General features: G+C 26.0%; 6 protein-coding genes across 19 annotated transcripts; 3 read left to right on the plus strand and 3 right to left on the minus strand.

Annotated features, from left to right (window-relative positions):
* The first annotated feature begins 132 nt into the window (after positions 1-132).
* On the plus strand, positions 133-10,085 carry LOC124949062 (protein limb expression 1 homolog). 6 transcript variants are annotated; one of them, XM_047493586.1, is made up of 10 exons: positions 133-268; positions 961-1,190; positions 1,695-1,860; positions 1,946-2,055; positions 2,297-2,482; positions 2,596-2,942; positions 3,217-6,357; positions 6,437-6,729; positions 6,824-6,966; positions 7,064-7,248. In XM_047493586.1, the coding sequence occupies exons 5-7, from the start codon at positions 2,326-2,328 to the stop codon at positions 3,619-3,621; spliced, it is 909 nt and encodes a 302-aa protein (XP_047349542.1). In that variant the 5' UTR covers positions 133-268; positions 961-1,190; positions 1,695-1,860; positions 1,946-2,055; positions 2,297-2,325; the 3' UTR covers positions 3,622-6,357; positions 6,437-6,729; positions 6,824-6,966; positions 7,064-7,248. The 6 variants fall into 6 exon arrangements, with proteins under 6 accessions (XP_047349542.1, XP_047349544.1, XP_047349543.1 ...); XM_047493588.1 differs by having other exon boundaries at positions 1,949-2,055; XM_047493587.1 differs by lacking the exon at positions 7,064-7,248 and adding an exon at positions 9,386-10,085 and having other exon boundaries at positions 1,695-2,055.
* LOC124949064 (ATP-dependent Clp protease proteolytic subunit) lies at positions 4,352-5,430 on the minus strand. Its single transcript, XM_047493590.1, has 4 exons — positions 5,377-5,430; positions 5,166-5,300; positions 4,674-5,064; positions 4,352-4,606 (listed from the first exon to the last, which is right to left on the minus strand). Exons 1-4 carry the CDS (start codon positions 5,410-5,412, stop codon positions 4,455-4,457), a joined length of 714 nt encoding a protein of 237 aa, XP_047349546.1. The 5' UTR covers positions 5,413-5,430; the 3' UTR covers positions 4,352-4,454.
* Positions 6,788-12,358, minus strand: LOC124949061. 5 transcript variants are annotated; one of them, XM_047493580.1, is made up of 7 exons: positions 12,319-12,358; positions 11,993-12,242; positions 11,716-11,930; positions 11,509-11,633; positions 11,358-11,388; positions 11,058-11,287; positions 6,788-10,696 (listed from the first exon to the last, which is right to left on the minus strand). In XM_047493580.1, the coding sequence occupies exons 2-7, from the start codon at positions 12,128-12,130 to the stop codon at positions 10,521-10,523; spliced, it is 915 nt and encodes a 304-aa protein (XP_047349536.1). In that variant the 5' UTR covers positions 12,131-12,242; positions 12,319-12,358; the 3' UTR covers positions 6,788-10,520. The 5 variants fall into 5 exon arrangements, with proteins under 5 accessions (XP_047349536.1, XP_047349539.1, XP_047349537.1 ...); XM_047493583.1 differs by having other exon boundaries at positions 7,135-10,650; positions 11,358-11,633; XM_047493581.1 differs by having other exon boundaries at positions 7,135-10,671; positions 11,358-11,633.
* Positions 12,359-13,688: 1,330 nt separating this feature from the next.
* LOC124949066 (Sjoegren syndrome nuclear autoantigen 1 homolog) lies at positions 13,689-16,244 on the plus strand. Of its 5 annotated transcripts, none has more exons than XM_047493595.1 (4): positions 13,689-13,779; positions 15,020-15,079; positions 15,261-15,460; positions 15,565-16,244. In XM_047493595.1, the coding sequence occupies exons 2-4, from the start codon at positions 15,028-15,030 to the stop codon at positions 15,658-15,660; spliced, it is 348 nt and encodes a 115-aa protein (XP_047349551.1). In that variant the 5' UTR covers positions 13,689-13,779; positions 15,020-15,027; the 3' UTR covers positions 15,661-16,244. The 5 variants fall into 5 exon arrangements, with proteins under 5 accessions (XP_047349551.1, XP_047349553.1, XP_047349550.1 ...); XM_047493597.1 differs by lacking the exon at positions 13,689-13,779 and adding an exon at positions 14,507-14,690 and having other exon boundaries at positions 15,002-15,079; positions 15,241-15,460; XM_047493594.1 differs by lacking the exon at positions 13,689-13,779 and adding an exon at positions 14,507-14,690 and having other exon boundaries at positions 15,002-15,079.
* A 61-nt stretch (positions 16,245-16,305) lies between these two features.
* Positions 16,306-18,597, minus strand: LOC124949060 (beta-1,3-galactosyltransferase brn). The gene is made up of 3 exons (XM_047493577.1): positions 18,372-18,597; positions 18,082-18,179; positions 16,306-18,005 (listed from the first exon to the last, which is right to left on the minus strand). Exon 3 carries the CDS (start codon positions 17,914-17,916, stop codon positions 16,438-16,440), a length of 1,479 nt encoding a protein of 492 aa, XP_047349533.1. The 5' UTR covers positions 17,917-18,005; positions 18,082-18,179; positions 18,372-18,597; the 3' UTR covers positions 16,306-16,437.
* Positions 18,598-18,795: 198 nt separating this feature from the next.
* LOC124949065 lies at positions 18,796-19,459 on the plus strand. Its single transcript, XM_047493591.1, has 2 exons — positions 18,796-19,224; positions 19,311-19,459. Exons 1-2 carry the CDS (start codon positions 18,819-18,821, stop codon positions 19,361-19,363), a joined length of 459 nt encoding a protein of 152 aa, XP_047349547.1. The 5' UTR covers positions 18,796-18,818; the 3' UTR covers positions 19,364-19,459.
* Positions 19,460-19,924: the final 465 nt, after the last annotated feature.

Genomic DNA, 19,924 nt, shown 5'->3' on the forward strand with positions numbered 1-19,924 from the left:
GCCTAAATCCTTTTCCCTCTCCCTTCTTATTCCGCAACCCCCACCCACTCATTCTCTCTTTTTCTTTACACGACGCGTCATCCAATCGACATAACAGAAGACGTTCGACGACGACTCACGACCGTCGTCTTTCGTAAAGATACACTCTTTGCCACGTGTCGAGCACGGTGACCCTTTTCGAATTAAGCGCGAAGGCCGATTTTATATTTCTTTTAGATTTAGAAATTCTTTGGGTATTTAATGTAATAACCGATGGAGATAGATCTTGGTATGCATCTTATAAGACTTATACATTACTTACATTTTTGGTTTCATCCAATTATTTTTTAAGAATTCGTTTTTGTTTCCATATTTTACGTGAATTATATTATTAATTATTAAAATTTTGCTAACTCTTAAAATTTGTGAACATTCTTAAGTTCAGAAAATAATCGAAAGAATGCTTACGGTTGACATTTATTTATAATAAAAATAAAAATTCTTGTGACAATATTAATATATTCAATAAATTTTAGAATGTCTTATATGAATGAAATACGTTGAAAAAAATAAAATTCTTCATTTAACACAAAACCTTTAGAATATATTCGTAAAATAGTATTCTCTGACGAAAGTAAATAAAAGTATAGCATTTTTTTAGTATAATTATATATAATTTTCTATAATATAAGTTTTCAGTACGATTGTTGATAAAATAAAATAATTTTTAAATTAGTTTAATAAATTAAAAAATTATTTATAAATTATAAAATAGAAGTATTTCTTTTTTCTATTAATTTATACTAAGCTATGAAAGATCGAAAAGTATTGATGATAAAATCGAAAATTATCATATCGATAATCCAAACATTTTTATCGATCGTTATTGTAAACGTGAACATTTAGGAAATCATCTACTACGTGGCGCTTTGATCAATATTAAAGCTATAACTGATTTTATCATCTATCTGTACACTATAGGTGAACGTCATTTTACAACTCAACACACACACATGCAAATATGTATGCTTGACGATTTCGTACATGTATGCCAAGTTCGATGCAAGTATGTACGGAAATTTGGTGTGGATGGGGATGATGGTGAGGGGTAAAGGATTCTAGGGGGAAAGACGAAATGCAAGAATGCGATGTGCAATGTCGAACGGCAAACACGAGGAAGACACTATCGTGCCACTGAATATGACAGTTAGGTGCGCTCTTTCATTTATTGTAATTTCGATAAGATAATCTATAATTATCTACAGATAATTATACTTTGCATTCTACTACTATTTTACACATGATCACGTGTTAAATACAAATACATAAATATTTTTGCTAAGATTGAAGAATTTTTTTTAAATATAGGATAAATATAGGATGTCTGTCTTAAATAAATCATTTCAAAATTATATATATATATATATATATATATATATATATATATATATATATTGATTAATCATAATTATTATAAGGATTATAGTTAGTTCAGTTTTAATATATGTTATTGTTAATAAATTGAAATGTGTCAAATAATAAATTGAAGGAATAACATTCTTTCTTTACAATATCTATTTTTTATGAAGCATTTTTTATAAAGTAACAAAGAAACTATAGGATAGATAAATAGCATTATAAAATATTTTGTTAATTTAAGAAATGAAAAAGAAAAACGATTTAAATAGAACGATCGATACTAATGATATTTGAAGGGTACACGATTGATACATACGGTCCTGGTTTTCTGGAAATCGTCAGCGGTCCGGGGCCATTAAACGCGTTATATGTGTCTTGCAATTTGATCCCACGGTGCAAAGAGTACACTCGATCGGAGAAGTAATTTACGCAAATTCCTGGACATCTCTGGGATCTCTGCAGGTGGGCCTCCTGAATTTCTTCTCGATCTTCGATGGTTTGATATCACACACAGTGATAGTTATTTTATCGTATTGTCTACATCTAGAAGACCAGAAATTAATCAAATAAAAGAGGAAGAATCCAGAACGACAAGATTTCGCATAATCCAGGAGCTAATTTTGCTTCTGCTAATTCGCCTGTGACGAAAATTTATCGGTAATGAATTTTTGTTGGTGTTGTTAAAATATGACGAATTTCTTACTAATATCAAAATATTCTAATAATTTAATGCGATTGAATGACATTTGATTTTCAATTCGATTTTGGATTTTGTAAAAAAGTGTTCTAAGAAATTGTGTTTGGTTTATCTTTTCTTTTTTTTTTTACATAAAGATTTTACACATTCAGATATATATTATGCAGTTATGTTATATAATAGGTATAATCATATTTACAGTGTAAATGAACGTGTAATTTTGAGAAGTAATGCAAGGCATGATGCCAGTTAAGACAAAATCTCGTATTCCTGAGACAATGGGAGTAACGAATGGATTAGTGGATGCTAGAGCAAAGCAGGTTTTGAGAGAGGCAGTAGACGCAGTTGTCAATAGTTTTGCTAAACATACTCAGGGTTATGGAAGAGGTGTGTATTAATTTTTTCATTCTATATAGAAGAAATATAATTTAAATTGTATAAAATAATTATTCATGTTATAAAATTTGTATGATACACTTATAATATTATAATATATTTAGTGAATGTGGTAGAGGCGCTGCAAGAATTCTGGCAAATGAAGCAAAGCAGAGGCACAGAATTAAGAAATGGAGCATTAGTAATTTATGAATCCGTCCCAGGTGCTAGTCCACCATATGTTTGCTATGTGACCCTTCCTGGAGGATCTTGTTTTGGAAGTTTTCAAAATTGTCCCACAAAAGCTGAAGCACGTAGATCAGCGGCAAAAATAGCATTGATGAATTCAGTGTTCAATGAACATCCATCACGAAAAATTACAGATGATTTCATAGAGAAAGCTGTAGCTGAAGCAAGAGCAAGTTTCGCAAAACCTTCGACTACGCCTAATGGTGTTAGCAATCAAACTCAAGTAATTTCTTATGTGTGAAATATTAACACTTTGTGATCGAATGTTGCCGCAAAGGCGATAAAAAATAATTTCGTTATCTATATCATCATTAGGTTTTTTTTTCAATCTGACAATTTTATTTTGATTTAATTGAAATTATTTTTGCCACTTTTACGACGATATTCAACCTAATGAATAGAAATGTGAGGCATTCGAATGCAAAGGGTATATATATATATATATGTAATAATAATAATATAGATAAAAATATATCTAAGATTGAATGTATTTTTAGGGAAATGGTGATGATAAAGAAGATCCAAATACTGGAATTGGTGCATTCCGTTTTATGTTAGAATGTAATCGTGGGAGAACAATGTTAGAATTTCAAGAGCTTATGACAGTTTTCCAGTTACTTCATTGGAATGGTTCATTGAAAGCTATGCGAGAAAGACAGTGTAGTAGACAAGAAGTAGTAGCGCATTATAGTCACCGTGCATTAGATGATGACATGCGTAGTCAAATGGCACTTGATTGGGTTGCCAGAGAACACGAAAGTGGTGGTGGGGTTGTTGCAATGGAATTAGCTTTAGCGGAAAGAGAACTCGAAACGGCGCGTTTAGCAGGACGCGAACTTAGATTTCCAAAGGAAAAAAAAGATATACTAATGTTGGCTCATGCTCAAGTTTGTCCTCAATGAATTATTTGAGGTAACATACTTTTTGAGACTTTATGAGACTGGTTTTTTGAAAATTGGATCATTTAAAAAGATAAGCAATTTCTGTGCTTTTAAAGATCGAATTTTCAAAAATAGTGATTCACTCTTCATTTATTATTCACTTTTTATCATTAGACAATTTTGTTTTATCAATATATTTTTTTTTATAAGAAATATGTTACACAGAATTTTGTGATAATACACTTTCAAAGGAATTTAAAAATTCAGTGAAATGTGTGCCCATGGTATTCTAAGTACTTAATCTATATAGAAATCAATTGAAGCAGAAAGTAGATGTTTAACGCACTACGTAACGTTTTAAATACATAAATTTGTCTTCCATTTTTTTGTATTATTTTTTTTTATAAATAATTTGATGCATATATATATATATATATATATGTTATATATGCTTGAATACATATTGCGCTTATCTTGCATGCCGTGTGTGATAATGTAAAAAAACATACACGTATAAGGGATATATATATATTAAAGTTCAAAGAGATAGAAGTATCTTTTTAAATATTTTTATATAACATAGCTAGTATGCGAGATCGAATATGTCCATAAATATATGAAACTCATATAAAATGAAGACATTTTCTTTGTGCCTGAAAATAAGTGATTACGACATAGTAAATCTATAATTGTTTCAATGATATTTTATTATTATTAATATTATTATTATTATTATTATTATTATTATTATTATTATTATTATTATTATTATTAAATATTGATAAATTCATTTTTTTAAATATAAAGTTACAGTGTTCACATACGCCTCCAATTTAATTAAAATAATATTAAGTTTATATAGTAGCATTTACAGTTTCCTCTGACAATGTTGTCAAAGATGGATTTTCTTCTTCCTCTTGTAAAGGATGTGCAAGTACCTTATCTATTATTCCAAATTCCTTAGCTTGAGAAGGACTCATGAAATTATCTCTTTCCATACTGCGTTCTAATATAAATAATGACATTAATTACAAAAACTAAACCTATAAATGAAATTATTATATTCGAGCTACCTATTTTTTCTAAATCCAATCCAGTATGTTTAACATATAATTTATTAATTTGTTTTTTAAGTTTTAATATTTCTTGGGCTTGAATTTGAATATCTGTAGCTTGACCAGATACTCCACCAGATGGTTGATGAGTCATAATTCTAGCATTAGGTAACGAATGTCTCATGCCCTTTGCTCCAGCAGCTAAAAGTAAGCTCGCCATTGAACATGCTTGTCCTACGCACCAAGTTGCAACAGGTGGTAGGACATATTGCATAGTATCATAAATACCCAGTCCTGCTGTTACACTTCCGCCAGGTGAATTAATGTACATATGAATAGGATTTTTACTACTTTCCGATTGAAGAAAAAGTAATTGAGCTATAACCACTGAGGAAACATTATCTGTAATCTATTAAAAAAAGAGATAGATCAGTTTTTATTAAACTACAAATAGGAATTATAGTAATCGTATGTTTCCATATATGTTCTATAATCAGAAATAAACATTACCGGACCCATAAGACATATTATTCGCTCTTTTAAAAGACGAGAATAAATATCATATGCACGTTCTCCTCTTCCACTTTGTTCAACCACGACAGGTACAAAATTTAAATAACGTGTGCTTAGTTTTTGACCATAACCCTATTTTAAAAATACACCAGATAAATTTATTCTACTTTTTCTTACTATTTTAAAGACTTTTATAGTAAATACGTACAGTAATCCGTAATAAGCTATTTATTTTTTGCAACATTTTCACAAGTTTATTTATTAATAATTTTATTTATTTATAATCGTCGATTAAGTTCATTAGTTATATTATATTAATATTGAATACACTAATACCTAAAAAATAAATTTTAAATACCTACATTTTAATAACTCATAATATCGAGCACAACAAATTTATTACAGAAAATATTACCTTTAGTAACGAAATGTATTTAACACAACGTTAAATTGAAATTATTTGATAAACAATAATAGAATAAACAATATAGAAAAATGGCATAGAAGTGAATGATCTGATTTTTTTAGGTTATGTTTGGAATAGTTCGTATTGTTATAAAAATATTATTAGAAGAGTGTGGTCGGTAACAGACAAAGATGTATTACCAATCGTAGGTCATAAATAAGTAATACGTTGTATTATTATAACTGACAAAAATGAATTATGTGTATTTTATTAAGCATTTTTTTCGAAAATATTTTACATTCCTGCTATAAATTATAATTTAATAATATTTAAATATTTCATTCTTAAAAGAGATAAAACAGTTTTACTATATAAGTAATGTAGACTATAAAATTTAGTAGATGGCAATATTATCAAATGTTATGCAATTTATAAATTAAAATAGATGCTGGGATTGAAAAGATTTTTATATCAAATTAATATAAATTTACAATAAAACTGAAATGAAATAATATTTAGTTGTGCTTTTTAATTACTTTACTTACACATTGTGTGTGCATTGTGTATGTATGTATATATATATATATGAGAATTATACATAACATATATATGGGATTGTGCACCGATACATGTTATTCTACGTAGAACAATGTTATTATTTACCAAAAGTAATTCAATTACTAAATTATTGATAAATTCATTAAAATCATCTCATGTACTTTCACAAAAACGCATGGTGTATAAATCTAGTTTATTATTACATAAAATATTTGAAAAATCAAGGTATTTTAAAGTTTGTTATTTAGGTTAATTATTATTGACTTATAACTTATTATATTATTGAAATTATATTTACCTATAGGATAAATAATGTAAAAGGACAATTATGGACATCAAATTTAATAATACGACATAACCAAACACAATCATGGGATATAAAAACTAATCTAGCAAATAATGTTATTTTGTATAAGAATGAAAGAGGCAAATATATGTTTGTTCACATATTTGGTCTATGTAACATATTTGCTTGGTTATATTTATTTTATTATTGGTATGGAGATTTATATCGTAATTTAAAGACCATATCGTTTAAACAATTTTTAGGGGATAATTATCCTATTCTTTCAATTTTCTTTTTAACAACATTCTCAGGTATATATGACAATTATTAATTCCAAAAGATGCAATAAATTTATAGATATATGATCTATTATTGAAAATGGTAAATTATATTTATTTATTTTAGGACCACTTTTCTATGGATTAGCATGGTTTTTTAGTTCACGTATGATCAAGTATATAATCTTACATAAAGGAGGCAAACATATTAGCTTTATTACTAATCATCTACTAAAAAGCAGAAATACTATAACTGTTCCTATAGAAAAGGTAGGAATAAATCCTATAAAAAATAATTAATAATTGTCTATACTTGATCCATATATTTATATATAAAAAAGTATCAATAACATTTGATATTTTTAAGGTATATAGCACACAATCTAGAACTGATAAAAGAGGAATATATACATCTATTAAAATAGAACCTTATAAGATGTATTTTTTAATTGATAAACGTGGTACCTATATAAATGGGGATCTGTTTGATCGTGTGGTTGTATATCAAAAATAGTATAGTAGATAATGACAATAAAATTTTTATGAAAATTATAATGGATTGGGAAAAAGTCTTTTCGTATTTTAATGCAAAAGTAAAACAAGTTCTTTTTATATATCAAATAATGTTTATTACACTAAATATGTGCCGTTTTGATCGATTATTTTTTGCCATTTTTGGTAAAATCATAATCCCATGGTTTTAGAACTCATGTACTTAATTGACAAAAAACTCCGATAATTGATTTTCACAGGCACCTTTTGAAGCTAACTTTACACCATTAAGGGAATTTTTTAAAGATCAAAACAAATAATAGTCTGACGGTGCAAGATCAGGGTGCAAATATAGTGGATTCATTGAAATTCTCCAGCCAAATTCTCTCAATTTTTTATGGATCACCAATGATAGATCATGTGTGTGATCTATCATTGTCGTGATGGAAAATGATACCTTTCCTATTGCTCAATTTTAGTCGTTTTATCTTGATTGCTTGGCATAATCTGTTATTAACAATAGAGATTAGAATCAATAGTTTGGCCAGGTAACAGTAGTTTGTAGTGAACAATTCTTTTGTAATTCCACCATACACACAATCCTGGGTGTGCCACCATCTGCGGAGCTTCACTTTTCTTCAACGATGATTTTTTTCGTACATTATTATTATACGTGATCCATTTTTCCTCGCCCATAATAAGCTGATTCAAAAATGGTCCGGTTTTAACGATTCTCAGATGTTAATTAGATCCATTAAATTTTTCATTATTAAATCATATAGCCGCCTTCTTCGAATGGTTTAAAACTGTTTGTGGTCAATATTTAGTTGTTTGGCGACATCAGAACTGCTAATGTGCCGGTCTTACTCAATTTTTTTCATGATTTCATAGACTTTTTCGATCATTGGCCGACCAAAGCGAGGTACATCATTTATATTAAAATTTCTAAATTGAAAACTCTTGAAACAGCTTTGTACCAGTCATACTGATACTGCATTAAGTCCATAAACATCAAAAATTTTTTTAGCAGCCTAAATTGTATTCTTTTTTGTAATAAAAATTTCAAAATTTATTGAATTTCTTCTTTACTTCCACTTATTTTCAAAACGTAATAAATTTAAAATAAATAAATGAATATATTATAATCTTTCTAAAAATACTTAATGATGTCACCTTGCAACATATATATTGATAATTGCAAACACATACAATTACCAAATTTTATTAATATTATCAGTTATACAATCGTAATATCATATACCGGGAGAAGAAGAAACTTTATTCCCTAATAACAATACATTAAGGCTGTTCATTACACTTGTTTTTTTTAATGGTTTACGTCATCAATGAGAACAGACATAATTCTTGACCGATTTTAATGAACAAGGTTTCATTTTTAAGAGGAAGATTTAATCTGTTTGGACTGTTCTTGCGGAGTTTTGCAAAAGATTTATTTTCTTTGAAAAAAATCATGTTAAAAATGGTATTTTTTGAGAATAGTTTATATACAAATAAAAATTGAAATTCTCCATCAAAATTGATCAAAAATTACTTTTGCTCATTGATGGCGTAAATGCTGTTTTCGACATTTTTCGCGAAGAAAAAGTTTAGTACTACGGAGCTCTTTGAAATATGCGGCGAAAAAGAAGAAGCTCATACCTCCACTACTGATTTTCATATTACGCTTGAATGGTGTATGTTCCGTGAAGTAGCGATTACCTGTTTGGTTGATGCGTAAATAGATTTTTTGAACATTTCCAAACCCAAAGAAATGAGTTTCTCGATGCTTGCACGGAGAAGTTACGGTAACTCACTCGATCATTTTAATAAGCTTTGATCAGATAATTCTAAAAATAAAGAAATACATGTCCAATGACATGTATTGTCAAGTTTATGACATGTTTATGTCAAGAGATCTGAGTTTCTAAAACATTGTTAAATTTTGAAAAATTTGTAGTTTCTTTTAAATTTTATAGATTAAAAAGAGAGAAATTCTATAAGCAATGTGTAGCACATTGGCAAGCGTATAGGATTCGTAATTAAGGAATTGTAAGTTCGAGGTTAAAAAATATGATTCCGGTGGCTTTTTTTTATTGTATCGATGTAAACGAAAATAATTAATTAATTTACTTTTTTTTCCTTATTTGATAATATAGTAAGGTATTGATATCTAATCTTTTATATTTATTTTCTCCAGTGATGGCTGATGTGAATTTCGGAATGATCTGTGCTAAATAGGACACAACAACAGTATAATTTTGCTCGATGACAAATGCATACAAAATATATACATTTGTCGATTATTTTTTCAAAATTAATAACTAGGGAATATATATATTATATATTATTTTTAATAAAGATCAAAACATGAACTCGTTTCCACATCATTTACGAGATTTTTCTCCCAGCGCTATTTTGTTATGTTTTTTCCGTAGGAGTGCAATGTATATTATTTCTATTACTACACTATTACTATAATAATAATATGTAATGTAATAATATAGTCATAAAAGTAGTAATAAGAAGAAACAGAAGAATATACACTTATATTTTATACATCGTGACACATAATGACGGTGATAACAAAAGAAGAAAAGAATGTATCATTTTACGTGGTTGTTTGGCGCACGAATCTCAACAAATCTTTTCCTTTATAATTTCGATACATGATTGCCTATCGATAGATATATCTAATACAAACGACATATGAAAAAAATACGAAACGTGTCTTTTGTTTTCTTCCGCTATTGTTTCTTTTTATCTTATTACCTTATAATCATTATGCATGTTCCATATTGTTTCTTACTTACTATCAGTCGAAGCTAATTGTTTTTACTATTATAATACAAAATATATTAAATGTATATAAATAGATGTATATAAATAATATTTAAGTACATTTTATTATTATTTTATTATATTATACTATTATTATCATTATCAATAGTAGTAGTAGTAGTCAAAATAGTATAGAGTGCACTAGTCCTACAGAAACACAGAAACTACGTAAAAAAAACGCTGGGAATTCTATTTCATAGGTAGTGTGAACATGAACTCATGTTTTAATTTGTATTAAAATAATATAATATATAAGTGTTCATTAGTTATTTTTTAAAAATTTTCAACGAATTCTTATTTTCTGTCGCAGATTTAAATACTAATTCTTATATGTATCAATTTTATTTATTATTTTCTATGCATTTATCGTAAAACAAATGCATACAGATATCATATCTAACACGGATCACTGCGAGAAGCGCATGCTACCATCAAAAAAAGATATACATATGAGAGATTGAAAGTGTACGTTCACAGTCTACCAACTACTTATTCTAACCTACACGAAACCAATTGTTATTGTGCGTAAGAGGGAAATAATTCACAAGCTTATACACCGATACGATAGACTCATGGTGGGAACAGCATTCTCCGTTTGTTTCGTAATTCATATTTTCTCCATACCTGTCGTTGAAGTCATACACGCTTTGAACAAAAGGTAGTGAACAGCCTTAATCAATAATCTTTGATGTAGTAGTTATATTTTTATCAGTATATTTTAAGAAATACAAATAAAAAATAAATAAAATATTTTAAGTATAAGAAATGTATAAAAATTTCTGATGCATCTATACTTTATTATTAACAATATCAGCATGCAGAAGTATGTGTAGAGAGTATCATGTTTTATTGCACCAGTATTAACAAATTTTAATTGATTAATTGTTATTTATGAAATTATACATAATTATTTGGTTTTTCTTTCAATATATATGCATTATATATATTGTATTATCATATATATGTATTATTGTTATTTAATAGTTTTTCAAATATTCAATGTTTCTGACTATGTCTATCATAGTATTTACCTGAATATTTACTATAGTGATCACTATATCCATCTTCTTGATATTTGTCTTCAGCTTTATAAAAGACTTCAGGTGCTGATCCAACTTGTTTTTGCCAATAACGTGTCCAGTAGAGATCTTCTGGATTTATATCATGTGGATGGTTAGCATTTCTGAATACATGTACACAATATACAAGGCTTCCTATCAATGTTAAGAATCCAAAAACAAGAAAAACTATACCTAAAATCCTAGAAAAAATATGCTGCATTATTACACAGATGCGTAATTAAAAATATATACGTACAATGATTTGCTTACCATACAATCAATGGTTGAAAGAATTGTATCACTATAACAAAACCCAAAGTTACAAGGATTAAACCAAGATTTAAAAGTAACATGAGACAACAGATTCCCTTTGTATTCGGGCAAAAAGGATTAGGTGTCGACATAGTTTCTATAATAATACCATCTTTTCTTAAAGTTTGCGTCTTAACTGTTGATATTCCCGATCTTCCAGAACCATAACTATAGTGACTAGAAGCTCGATGATCCATTCTAGAGCTTGGTGCAAGGCTATGGTGAGATCCACGGCTAATGACAAAGAATAATTTTATCCATAGTACTATTATCTCTATTTTGATATTCATTACAATTAATATAATTAATATAAAACCTTATTTCTGAAGTTGTTCTATAAGCAGCACTTGTAACATATATATCTGAACCATTGTCACAGATATTGCCATGTGATGCACTTTTATTAAATGGATATCGAGATGGACCAGAAAGTACAGATCCATGACCATTTTGTGCACTTTGCGATCTTCTCTCTTCACCTTGATCATACTTCTCTTTACGATTTTTTCTTGTCGGGATAACTGGTTTCACCTATAAAAATGTATATAATCTTTTTATTTCAACCCAAAAATTATAGTTACTTATAAAATTACCATTGTAGTGTGATCATTGGCCACAATGTACTCTGACATAGTACGATCCGAAGGAGCTCGCTGACTTTCTTCTTCATCTGTTAAATAATCACGATTCATACTGCCATGGTAACCTAAATATCTTGATGTATGAGTCATGTTGATCTTTTATATTGAGTTTTTTAATAACTTTTACTTTTATAAATTGATTTATCAATTTTTTCTTCCCATTTAGCAGAAACCAAAAGTATAATAAAAAGTATGACCAATCCTAACGTAAAAGAGAATATAAAGACAAATTTTTATATTTAAATATTCTCTTAAGTGAGTAAATAAAAAATACTCACTGTTAATATTAATGCAAAATATATAAATTATTTTGATAACATCGTAAGGCTGAGGCAAATTGATTTAATTTATTAGACAATATCTTTTTTATTATTCTAGAAGAAAAGAAAATTATATAAAAAATTACATCAGAATTATTATATATAATAATGGATTATATATATTTATTATTATTATTCATTCCTGGAAAGTAACATCTTTCAGTTTTATATTTCAAGACGTGAATACATAATATCTTCATTATTGTCTTGTTTCATAATAACAAATAATAAAATAAAATGATCATAAAAACATTGTCATATTTTTAAATGTAGGTGTATGTGTTGTATTTTATCCATGCATCAAATACTAATTTAGTATGATGATGTCATTTAAGAAGGTTGTGTACGGTATTCACAATAGGTAATAGCGATCATACAAATCTTCTATGATCGTTATTATTTATTATATATTAAAATCATAAATAATTTCTCAATATTTTATCGTTGCAATAAAAAATTTTACTACTATTGAAATAAAATTTTGTTGTAAAAAATACAATGAAATTTTTGAATATCAATATTTCAATATTAAATAACATTTATTAATATTTAAATATTTTCAATTTTTATTCTAAAAATATTTTTTTTATCTAATTAATTTTTATACAAATATTATGTTTAGTAAGAGTCAAAATCCTTTGCGCATGCGCAATACATCATATCGCCGTATTACTGGATCGTAATTTTGATGAAAGCACTTGTTGCTTTATCGAAAACAAATTTTATATAAAAAAAATATTTATAGTTGGACATCATTCACAGATATGTGTAATTCTAAATATAAAAATATAGAAAAATTCCAAAAAATATGTAGTAATAATAGATGTCTCATATAAAACAGGTGTTTATTATTTATTGTACTTTCTATTCGTAGTAGTCGATAGTATCAATTTTTAACAAGTTCCATAAGTATTTTATGTAATTTAAAATATACTGTATATATAAATATATTATAAATAAAAGAAAGTGAAAAAAAGAAATAAAATGTAATATTTTTTTTTAAATTATTGTATTCTCAAAATGTTTTATTTTGAAATTTATTCATCAACTTACTTTTGATCTAATATACGTCCTATCTCCTTATTTTCATAGGAATGCACTAGATAAAATGTTTTCCAAGTACTCAAAAATCTTTTTCACAAATATTAATAATATTTTCATGCAGTTTGATATCTTATAGATTCGAGAAACGTGTATTGTGAGTTCGCTAAGAAAAGTTTTTTTATCTTCAACATTTTCTTATTCGACATAAAATAATTAGTTTACATCGAGTTAACTACGCTGTAACGCCAATGAAGGAGTATAAACGCTTCGCTGACTCTTATACTACTACTATTACTGGAGAGAACGGCTTGTCAAAGCGAAAGGTGCATTCATCGTGGTGTAGTCTCTAAAGCGCTTCTGCAGCGCCTTTAAAAGGTAAGATAAGGTCAACTGCTTTTGCGCGTTTATAATATTCAATAAGTATCTACGTAATGAACAATCCTTTTTTAAGAAAGAATAACATACTGTAATTTTTAAAAGGAATTAAAAGGAAAGGTATTTATTTTGTTTCTTCGTTTAATTAAAAGAAACTTTTAATTAAAAGAATTTTTTAGTTAAATGCGTTATTTTAAAAAAATATTTGAATCCCTTATTATTTTATATTATTTTGAATTTCTTATTGTAATAAATACCAAATTTCTTTATATCTATAAATATTTAAATAACAATACATTTTTATATGTTTAATAAACATTTTTACAAATTGCACATTCAAGTTATTTGTTTTTAAGAATTATTCTGCAATTAATGTTAAATATTTATTTTTATATATTTTAATTTTTTCATTGTGTATAGTTTAACAGAACTTTTATTATATTAAATTTGAAATAAATGAAGTAATATCAAGCCATACTTATAAATAAATCTTATTATAAAATAAATAATTTAATAGTAAAATTAAAAACTATATAAATTCTACAGTTTTTCAATTGTTATTATAAATTTTTTTATTTTTTTGAAATGTTTTATATTATTATAATTTGAAATTTATTTTCGAAGTAAAATAACCAATAATAATAAGGAATTATTTTTATTAACCAATCAAATAAATTTATATAAACGTTACGTGTTTCTATTGGTAGGAACTTATTCGAGAAAGGATTGTGTTTTATAGACTATATACGCTTGAGATGCTAATGTCTTTCGTTTGTGGCAATTCATATTTTTTTATTAAATAATTTAGTTTATATATATTATTTAATAATATAATAATTCTGTTAAATGTATTTGTTGAAGAATTTTGTTATTTGAATTCTTTGGTAGCTATTACAGTATAAATATATCATGTAAGTCATTCACAAAATTGATTATAATAACATCACATTTATTATTAAAATATAAAATATTTTATTAAAAAAAAAATTTATAAAAACTTGTATAACATATTTTATAAAACTATTTCTTATAGAATGTTAAATTAAAGAATGATTATCTTTTATTTACGGAAGTTTTAGGTTATTTACTTCTCGTTTCGCGCCAAAATTAAACATCAAATTTGCTAACCTTAGAGATATTGCTACCGTGAACAAATTTAGATAAATATCTTTTTGATTTAACAGAACAAATTTTTGTTGTACTTCCTATATGCATTAATTAGATTTTTATGTGAATGAAGGATGTAAGATGTCCCAGCACGGTGCTGCGCTGCAAACATATAATCAAGAATTAGTAAAATGTAAGTTATTTTTCATTAGAATTGTATATATATTATTTATTTTTCTTACATAATCAGGTTTGTATAGATCTGTTAATGTATAGTTTATTAAAGGGGTACATCTTTATAAAATATCATTAATATTTGATATTTGTAATATATTTGTCAAATTTTTTCAACAGTTTTTCTGAAACTTTTCAAGGTTTGGAAGAAATGAAGTTGAGACGAGCAGAATTACAAACACAAATTGAAGCGCAAGAAGAAGAAAAAAACAATCTGCAGAGAGAAATAGAGAAAATGTCGCATAAACTTACAAGATTAAATGATAGTCTTGCTAAAAGAGTAGCTGTTAGAAATGAATATGATAGAACTATTGCAGATACAGAAACAGCATACATGAAAGTAAGTTATATTTATTTGTAGCATTCTATATTAATTATTGTATATATATGTGTAATAATATGTGCATTATTGTGTAATAATGCACATTGTATGCATTATTTTAGATTTTAGAAAGTTCGCAATTATTACTTAATATGATAAAGAGGGAAGCTACAAATTTAGTGAAGGCCAGTATGGATAAGCAACAATTTAGACAATGATGAAATAAAAATATTAATAAATTTTTTATAATGTATTTATTAAAATATTCACATTATATTATCTATTAAAGAAATTGATCTACCAGTTTATAACAAGTACAAAATTGTAAATATTTTCTATAAGATGATAGATTATTTTGTAATTATACATTATATTGAAATATTAATGTATTGTACAAATTTTTCATAATCTATTTATAAACACAATAATGTACATATATGTATTTTATCGTATGGTGTATGGTCATTTAAATAGGTATTATTTTCATAGGAATATTTTTTTATTATTAAAAATTGCAAATAGATGTATTTAGGAATATAATGATGATGTAATAGTTTCTAAAAATTTTAATTTATATCTAATATTAGTCAATTATCGAAACTAATTCGTATTGCCTTAACTTTTCTATTATAGATTATTGTTCTGTATTACATAAAGACTGACCAAAGATTGTAGATTCATTTATAAGTATATTTTATATTTGTAAAAATTTCTGTAATAATACTACTTGTATCATACTTAATACTTCGTTCTTTGTAATTATATTAAGTGTGATCTACAATATAATAATAGCAAAACATAATTTGTTTAAACGTTAATATTTTTATATGTTTCTGTTTTATTTGTACTGACAAGTAGAGGAATATATAATTAATACAGATTAATATTTCAAACAATAGTAAGAAATGTCTTTTTTAATGAAAATGATAATATTAAATTAAATCAAGTTAAATTATTTTTACATCCCTTGTAAAATTATATATTTTACACATAGTTTATGCATTTCCAAGAGCTTTTTGTTCGTTCCAAACTTGTAATAATTCATTAGGATCTCCATATCCATGAGAAGTAATTACATATTTGTAATTGAATTTTGTATAATCTTTTTTATAAAAATGAAATTCTTCACAATGAAATGGTTCTATATCAGCTTTTTTAGCTACTAGACCCAAAAAAATATCATCGAATTTGAAGTGTTTTGTATAAAAACTGGTATAATACATATCCAAGAGAGCTTCTTGTGAAATTATATATGCACCAGCAGTAACATATGGTGGCCATAAATGATAAGGATATTCTTCCAATGAAACATACCACTTCGATGATTTGTGACGATGTGGAGAAGAAACAAACACAAAACCTGCAAATAATCTGACATCTTCTGGAAGTTCAAAATCAAATATTTGTCTTTTCTTACGAATTGATGATTCTGTTTCATTATAAATATATGATGATTTTTGAAAGATTCTTTTCTCATCTACATTGTTATTTACTTTTGTAAATACATTTTGAGTATCTTTGCTATTATTATTTAAAATTGTAGTTAGTTGATTTTCTATATTATAGTTTTGATTATTAATATTTTCTTGAGTAGGAAAAGAAACTTCAGACAACTGTACTAATTCTGCATTGGAAGGCAACTCTTCTTTAACATAGGTATTTGTATTAGATGTATATTCTGTATTTAGATAATTCATTTTGTTCTCTTTGCTCAATAAATTTGATATATATGAAAAATTTATTTTCGGTACATATGGGTATCTTATTTCTCTTTTCTGAGAAATTTTTTTTGGTTCTTTTAAATAATCTGGATAATTAGTGGGATTTCTTATAAATCTTAAAACATTTTTGACTGAAACATACATATCATCATCAACAAACATATAAAATTTGGAATTAGAGCAGTATTTTACTGCCCATTTAAAACCCATCATTGTTTTTATGGTATTATTATAATATGTATCTATAAAATTTGCTTGCACAATGTCTTTGTATTTCGTTGCTTCAAGTTTTATTTTAGCTTGTAGTTTTTCATTGTCTTGAAGAATACCTAATAGGAAAACTGTTCTTGATGGAACATCGAAAAACCTTTTTTCAAATCCCCATGAATTTCGTATCGCTATCCTTCTATCAAAATTCTGTACAGCTGATTTAATTATGTATACTACACGAAACTTACTATGCTCAGTTTCTATACATTTTTCTTCACTATTATATATAAAAGAATAATTATATACATTGATTGGATCAACAGCAGGTTTCTGATTATATCTTAATGCATTTACAAAGTCATGTATATCACCATTATAAGGATAAACAAAATGTTTATCATAGGTAACTTCAAACATGTGAGTAAATGCTCCAAAATAATTTAAGAGTATAATAAAACTAACAGAAAGAATAATATATTTAAAGTTGAACTTTGATATGAGCTTGAAGCTCGCACGATAACAAGGACGTAATAAACAATACATTTTGTTACAATTCTGATATTAAAAGAAAATTCTTACATATTATATTATATGAGCTACTATTAGTCTTCGTTGTTTGTAAAGTAACATATCTATAAAAAGAATTAAAATAATTCTGTTAATATATTTGTTTTTTTTATAAGTTGTAAGAAAATAGTAGATACTTACAATTCTGATTTTACAAAGCAATGATCTATAAGTTACAATCAAATAATAAGCAATAACATAGTGATGATTCATTTGATTATTGTATTCCTGATGTTTGTCTGCTGAAATATATTTGATTAATAATGGATAAGTTTTTAATTAACACTATAGTAGTGTGTGTAGGAATTTTATAATATTTTCTATCTATAAATGGCACTAATGTATTGATATTCTACGTGAGCCGATCAGAATATTTGAAAACAATAAATTCGTTGACATCCATTGATACCGATTAAGAATGACAATATAACCTTTTTCATGTACACAATTTTGCATTAATTTTTTTAATATTATTGAACACATCACCAAATAAATTCTTTATTGTTTCTTATTTTCAATTTTTTAAAACAGATATTAATCGAATTATATATTAATTGTATTACAATCGAATTGAATATTAAAATATATATCTTAAATCGATAATATGTAATTTCGATTCTCGAATTTAGTTCAAGTTAAGCTATGTAAAAAAGTTATTTATAAATTGAACATTTATAATTATAACATAAGTTTATGTCAATTCAATATTTTTTTTAGATTACATTATTAGAAAAGAAAATAGTTATTATAAATTTTAAAACATTTCTTAAAAGGCGCGAAATTCAATTAAAGTTGTTACAAAATTGGTAATGTTTTTTGCACAATGAATTTTACTAATAATTATTAAAAGAAGTTTTCATTAAAAAAAGAAAAAGAAAATGAAGAAATCTTTTCAAAAAAGGACACCGACAGTATCAAAAGATAATATTATCGAGAAGAAACCTTTCGGATTTTGTTGCAATAAGAGAAATTTAGATCCTCAAACTTTTTATAATAAACGGCCATCACCTTTTAAAGGCTCTTTGACTGACGTAGTCGTTGGAAGTGGTGGTCCAAGTTTAAAATTTCGTATTCAAGATGTCTCTCGATTACCTTTTCCGATTCAACGTATTATGTCTAGAACAAAGGGTATACCTTTTCTTGGTAATTGCAAACGTTGTCGTAAACCATTGCGTTGGTATTTAGAAGATGAAATTGCACTTGCTCGAGACATTTTGGCTCGTGAAAGACAATATCAATATAATTTTGAAATAAGTAAAAATGTCGAAATAGCGAAACGTAAAGGTAAAACTTATTCTTTTATTGAGATTTTTTTCCTAACAAATAGTAATTTAGAGGAAAAATTTGATCAATTTCAATTATTAATTTAGAAACATGGCGTAAAGATCGTAAGGTAAAACGTAAAATGATGGAAAAAATATAAAAATACGTATTTTAATATTGATTTGTGAAGAAATTATATATTCAAGATTTAATTTCTAATTTATTTCCCCAACATATTCTTGTATTTATTATTGTAAAAACATCTCCTTTATTTTTTATTTCGACAAATGAAATTTATAGTTGAAGTAGAAATGTAAATTTTAATACAAAAGATAAAGAATATTTCTGAAATATTTTATTAAAAAATATATTTAAGCAGAATACAAAAATTCGTATAATTTTAGATTTAATCATAAGATATTAATTTTAGTAATTCATATGTCTTATAGTTTTAGTTAATAATTTATATTTTTATAGAAACAAAAACAGAACTAAAACATTGATATACGAGTCTAAATTCGAAAGTAAATAAGCATTATTCTTATTATATACTTTTTATCTGTCCACAGTAGTATTAAACAAATATGATATATATTTTATGACAAATATATATATATCAAATGATGTGTATTACGTATTTTAAATTAATAATTATTATAGTATAGATCAATTCATTTTTGAAATATTTACTAATAAATTATTGATTGATACGAATGTAGAA

Source organism: Vespa velutina, chromosome 5 (assembly GCF_912470025.1).
Source record: "Vespa velutina chromosome 5, iVesVel2.1, whole genome shotgun sequence".
Taxonomy (NCBI): domain Eukaryota; kingdom Metazoa; phylum Arthropoda; class Insecta; order Hymenoptera; family Vespidae; genus Vespa; species Vespa velutina.

Coding starts and splice junctions, on each gene's coding strand:
- LOC124949062 (XM_047493587.1), top strand. CDS start 2,326: ATGCAAGGCATGATGCCAGTTAAGACAAAATCTCGTATTCCTGAGACA. Junction 2,483..2,595: donor TACTCAGGGTTATGGAAGAG/GTGTGTATTAAT, acceptor TAATATATTTAG/TGAATGTGGTAGAGGCGCTG. Junction 2,943..3,216: donor GTGTTAGCAATCAAACTCAA/GTAATTTCTTAT, acceptor ATGTATTTTTAG/GGAAATGGTGATGATAAAGA.
- LOC124949064 (XM_047493590.1), bottom strand. CDS start 5,412: ATGTTGCAAAAAATAAATAGCTTATTACGGATTACT. Junction 5,065..5,165: donor TAATATGTCTTATGGGTCCG/GTAATGTTTATT, acceptor TTTTTTTAATAG/ATTACAGATAATGTTTCCTC. Junction 4,607..4,673: donor ATTGGATTTAGAAAAAATAG/GTAGCTCGAATA, acceptor TATTTATATTAG/AACGCAGTATGGAAAGAGAT.
- LOC124949061 (XM_047493579.1), bottom strand. CDS start 12,130: ATGACTCATACATCAAGATATTTAGGTTACCATGGCAGTATGAATCGT. Junction 11,634..11,715: donor AGAACAACTTCAGAAATAAG/GTTTTATATTAA, acceptor CTTTGTCATTAG/CCGTGGATCTCACCATAGCC. Junction 10,697..11,057: donor TCACTATAGTAAATATTCAG/GTAAATACTATG, acceptor TTATTGATTAAG/GCTGTTCACTACCTTTTGTT.
- LOC124949066 (XM_047493595.1), top strand. CDS start 15,028: ATGTCCCAGCACGGTGCTGCGCTGCAAACATATAATCAAGAATTAGTA. Junction 15,080..15,260: donor TAATCAAGAATTAGTAAAAT/GTAAGTTATTTT, acceptor AAACTTTTCAAG/GTTTGGAAGAAATGAAGTTG. Junction 15,461..15,564: donor CAGAAACAGCATACATGAAA/GTAAGTTATATT, acceptor GCATTATTTTAG/ATTTTAGAAAGTTCGCAATT.
- LOC124949060 (XM_047493577.1), bottom strand. CDS start 17,916: ATGTATTGTTTATTACGTCCTTGTTATCGTGCGAGCTTCAAGCTCATA.
- LOC124949065 (XM_047493591.1), top strand. CDS start 18,819: ATGAAGAAATCTTTTCAAAAAAGGACACCGACAGTATCAAAAGATAAT. Junction 19,225..19,310: donor CGAAATAGCGAAACGTAAAG/GTAAAACTTATT, acceptor TTATTAATTTAG/AAACATGGCGTAAAGATCGT.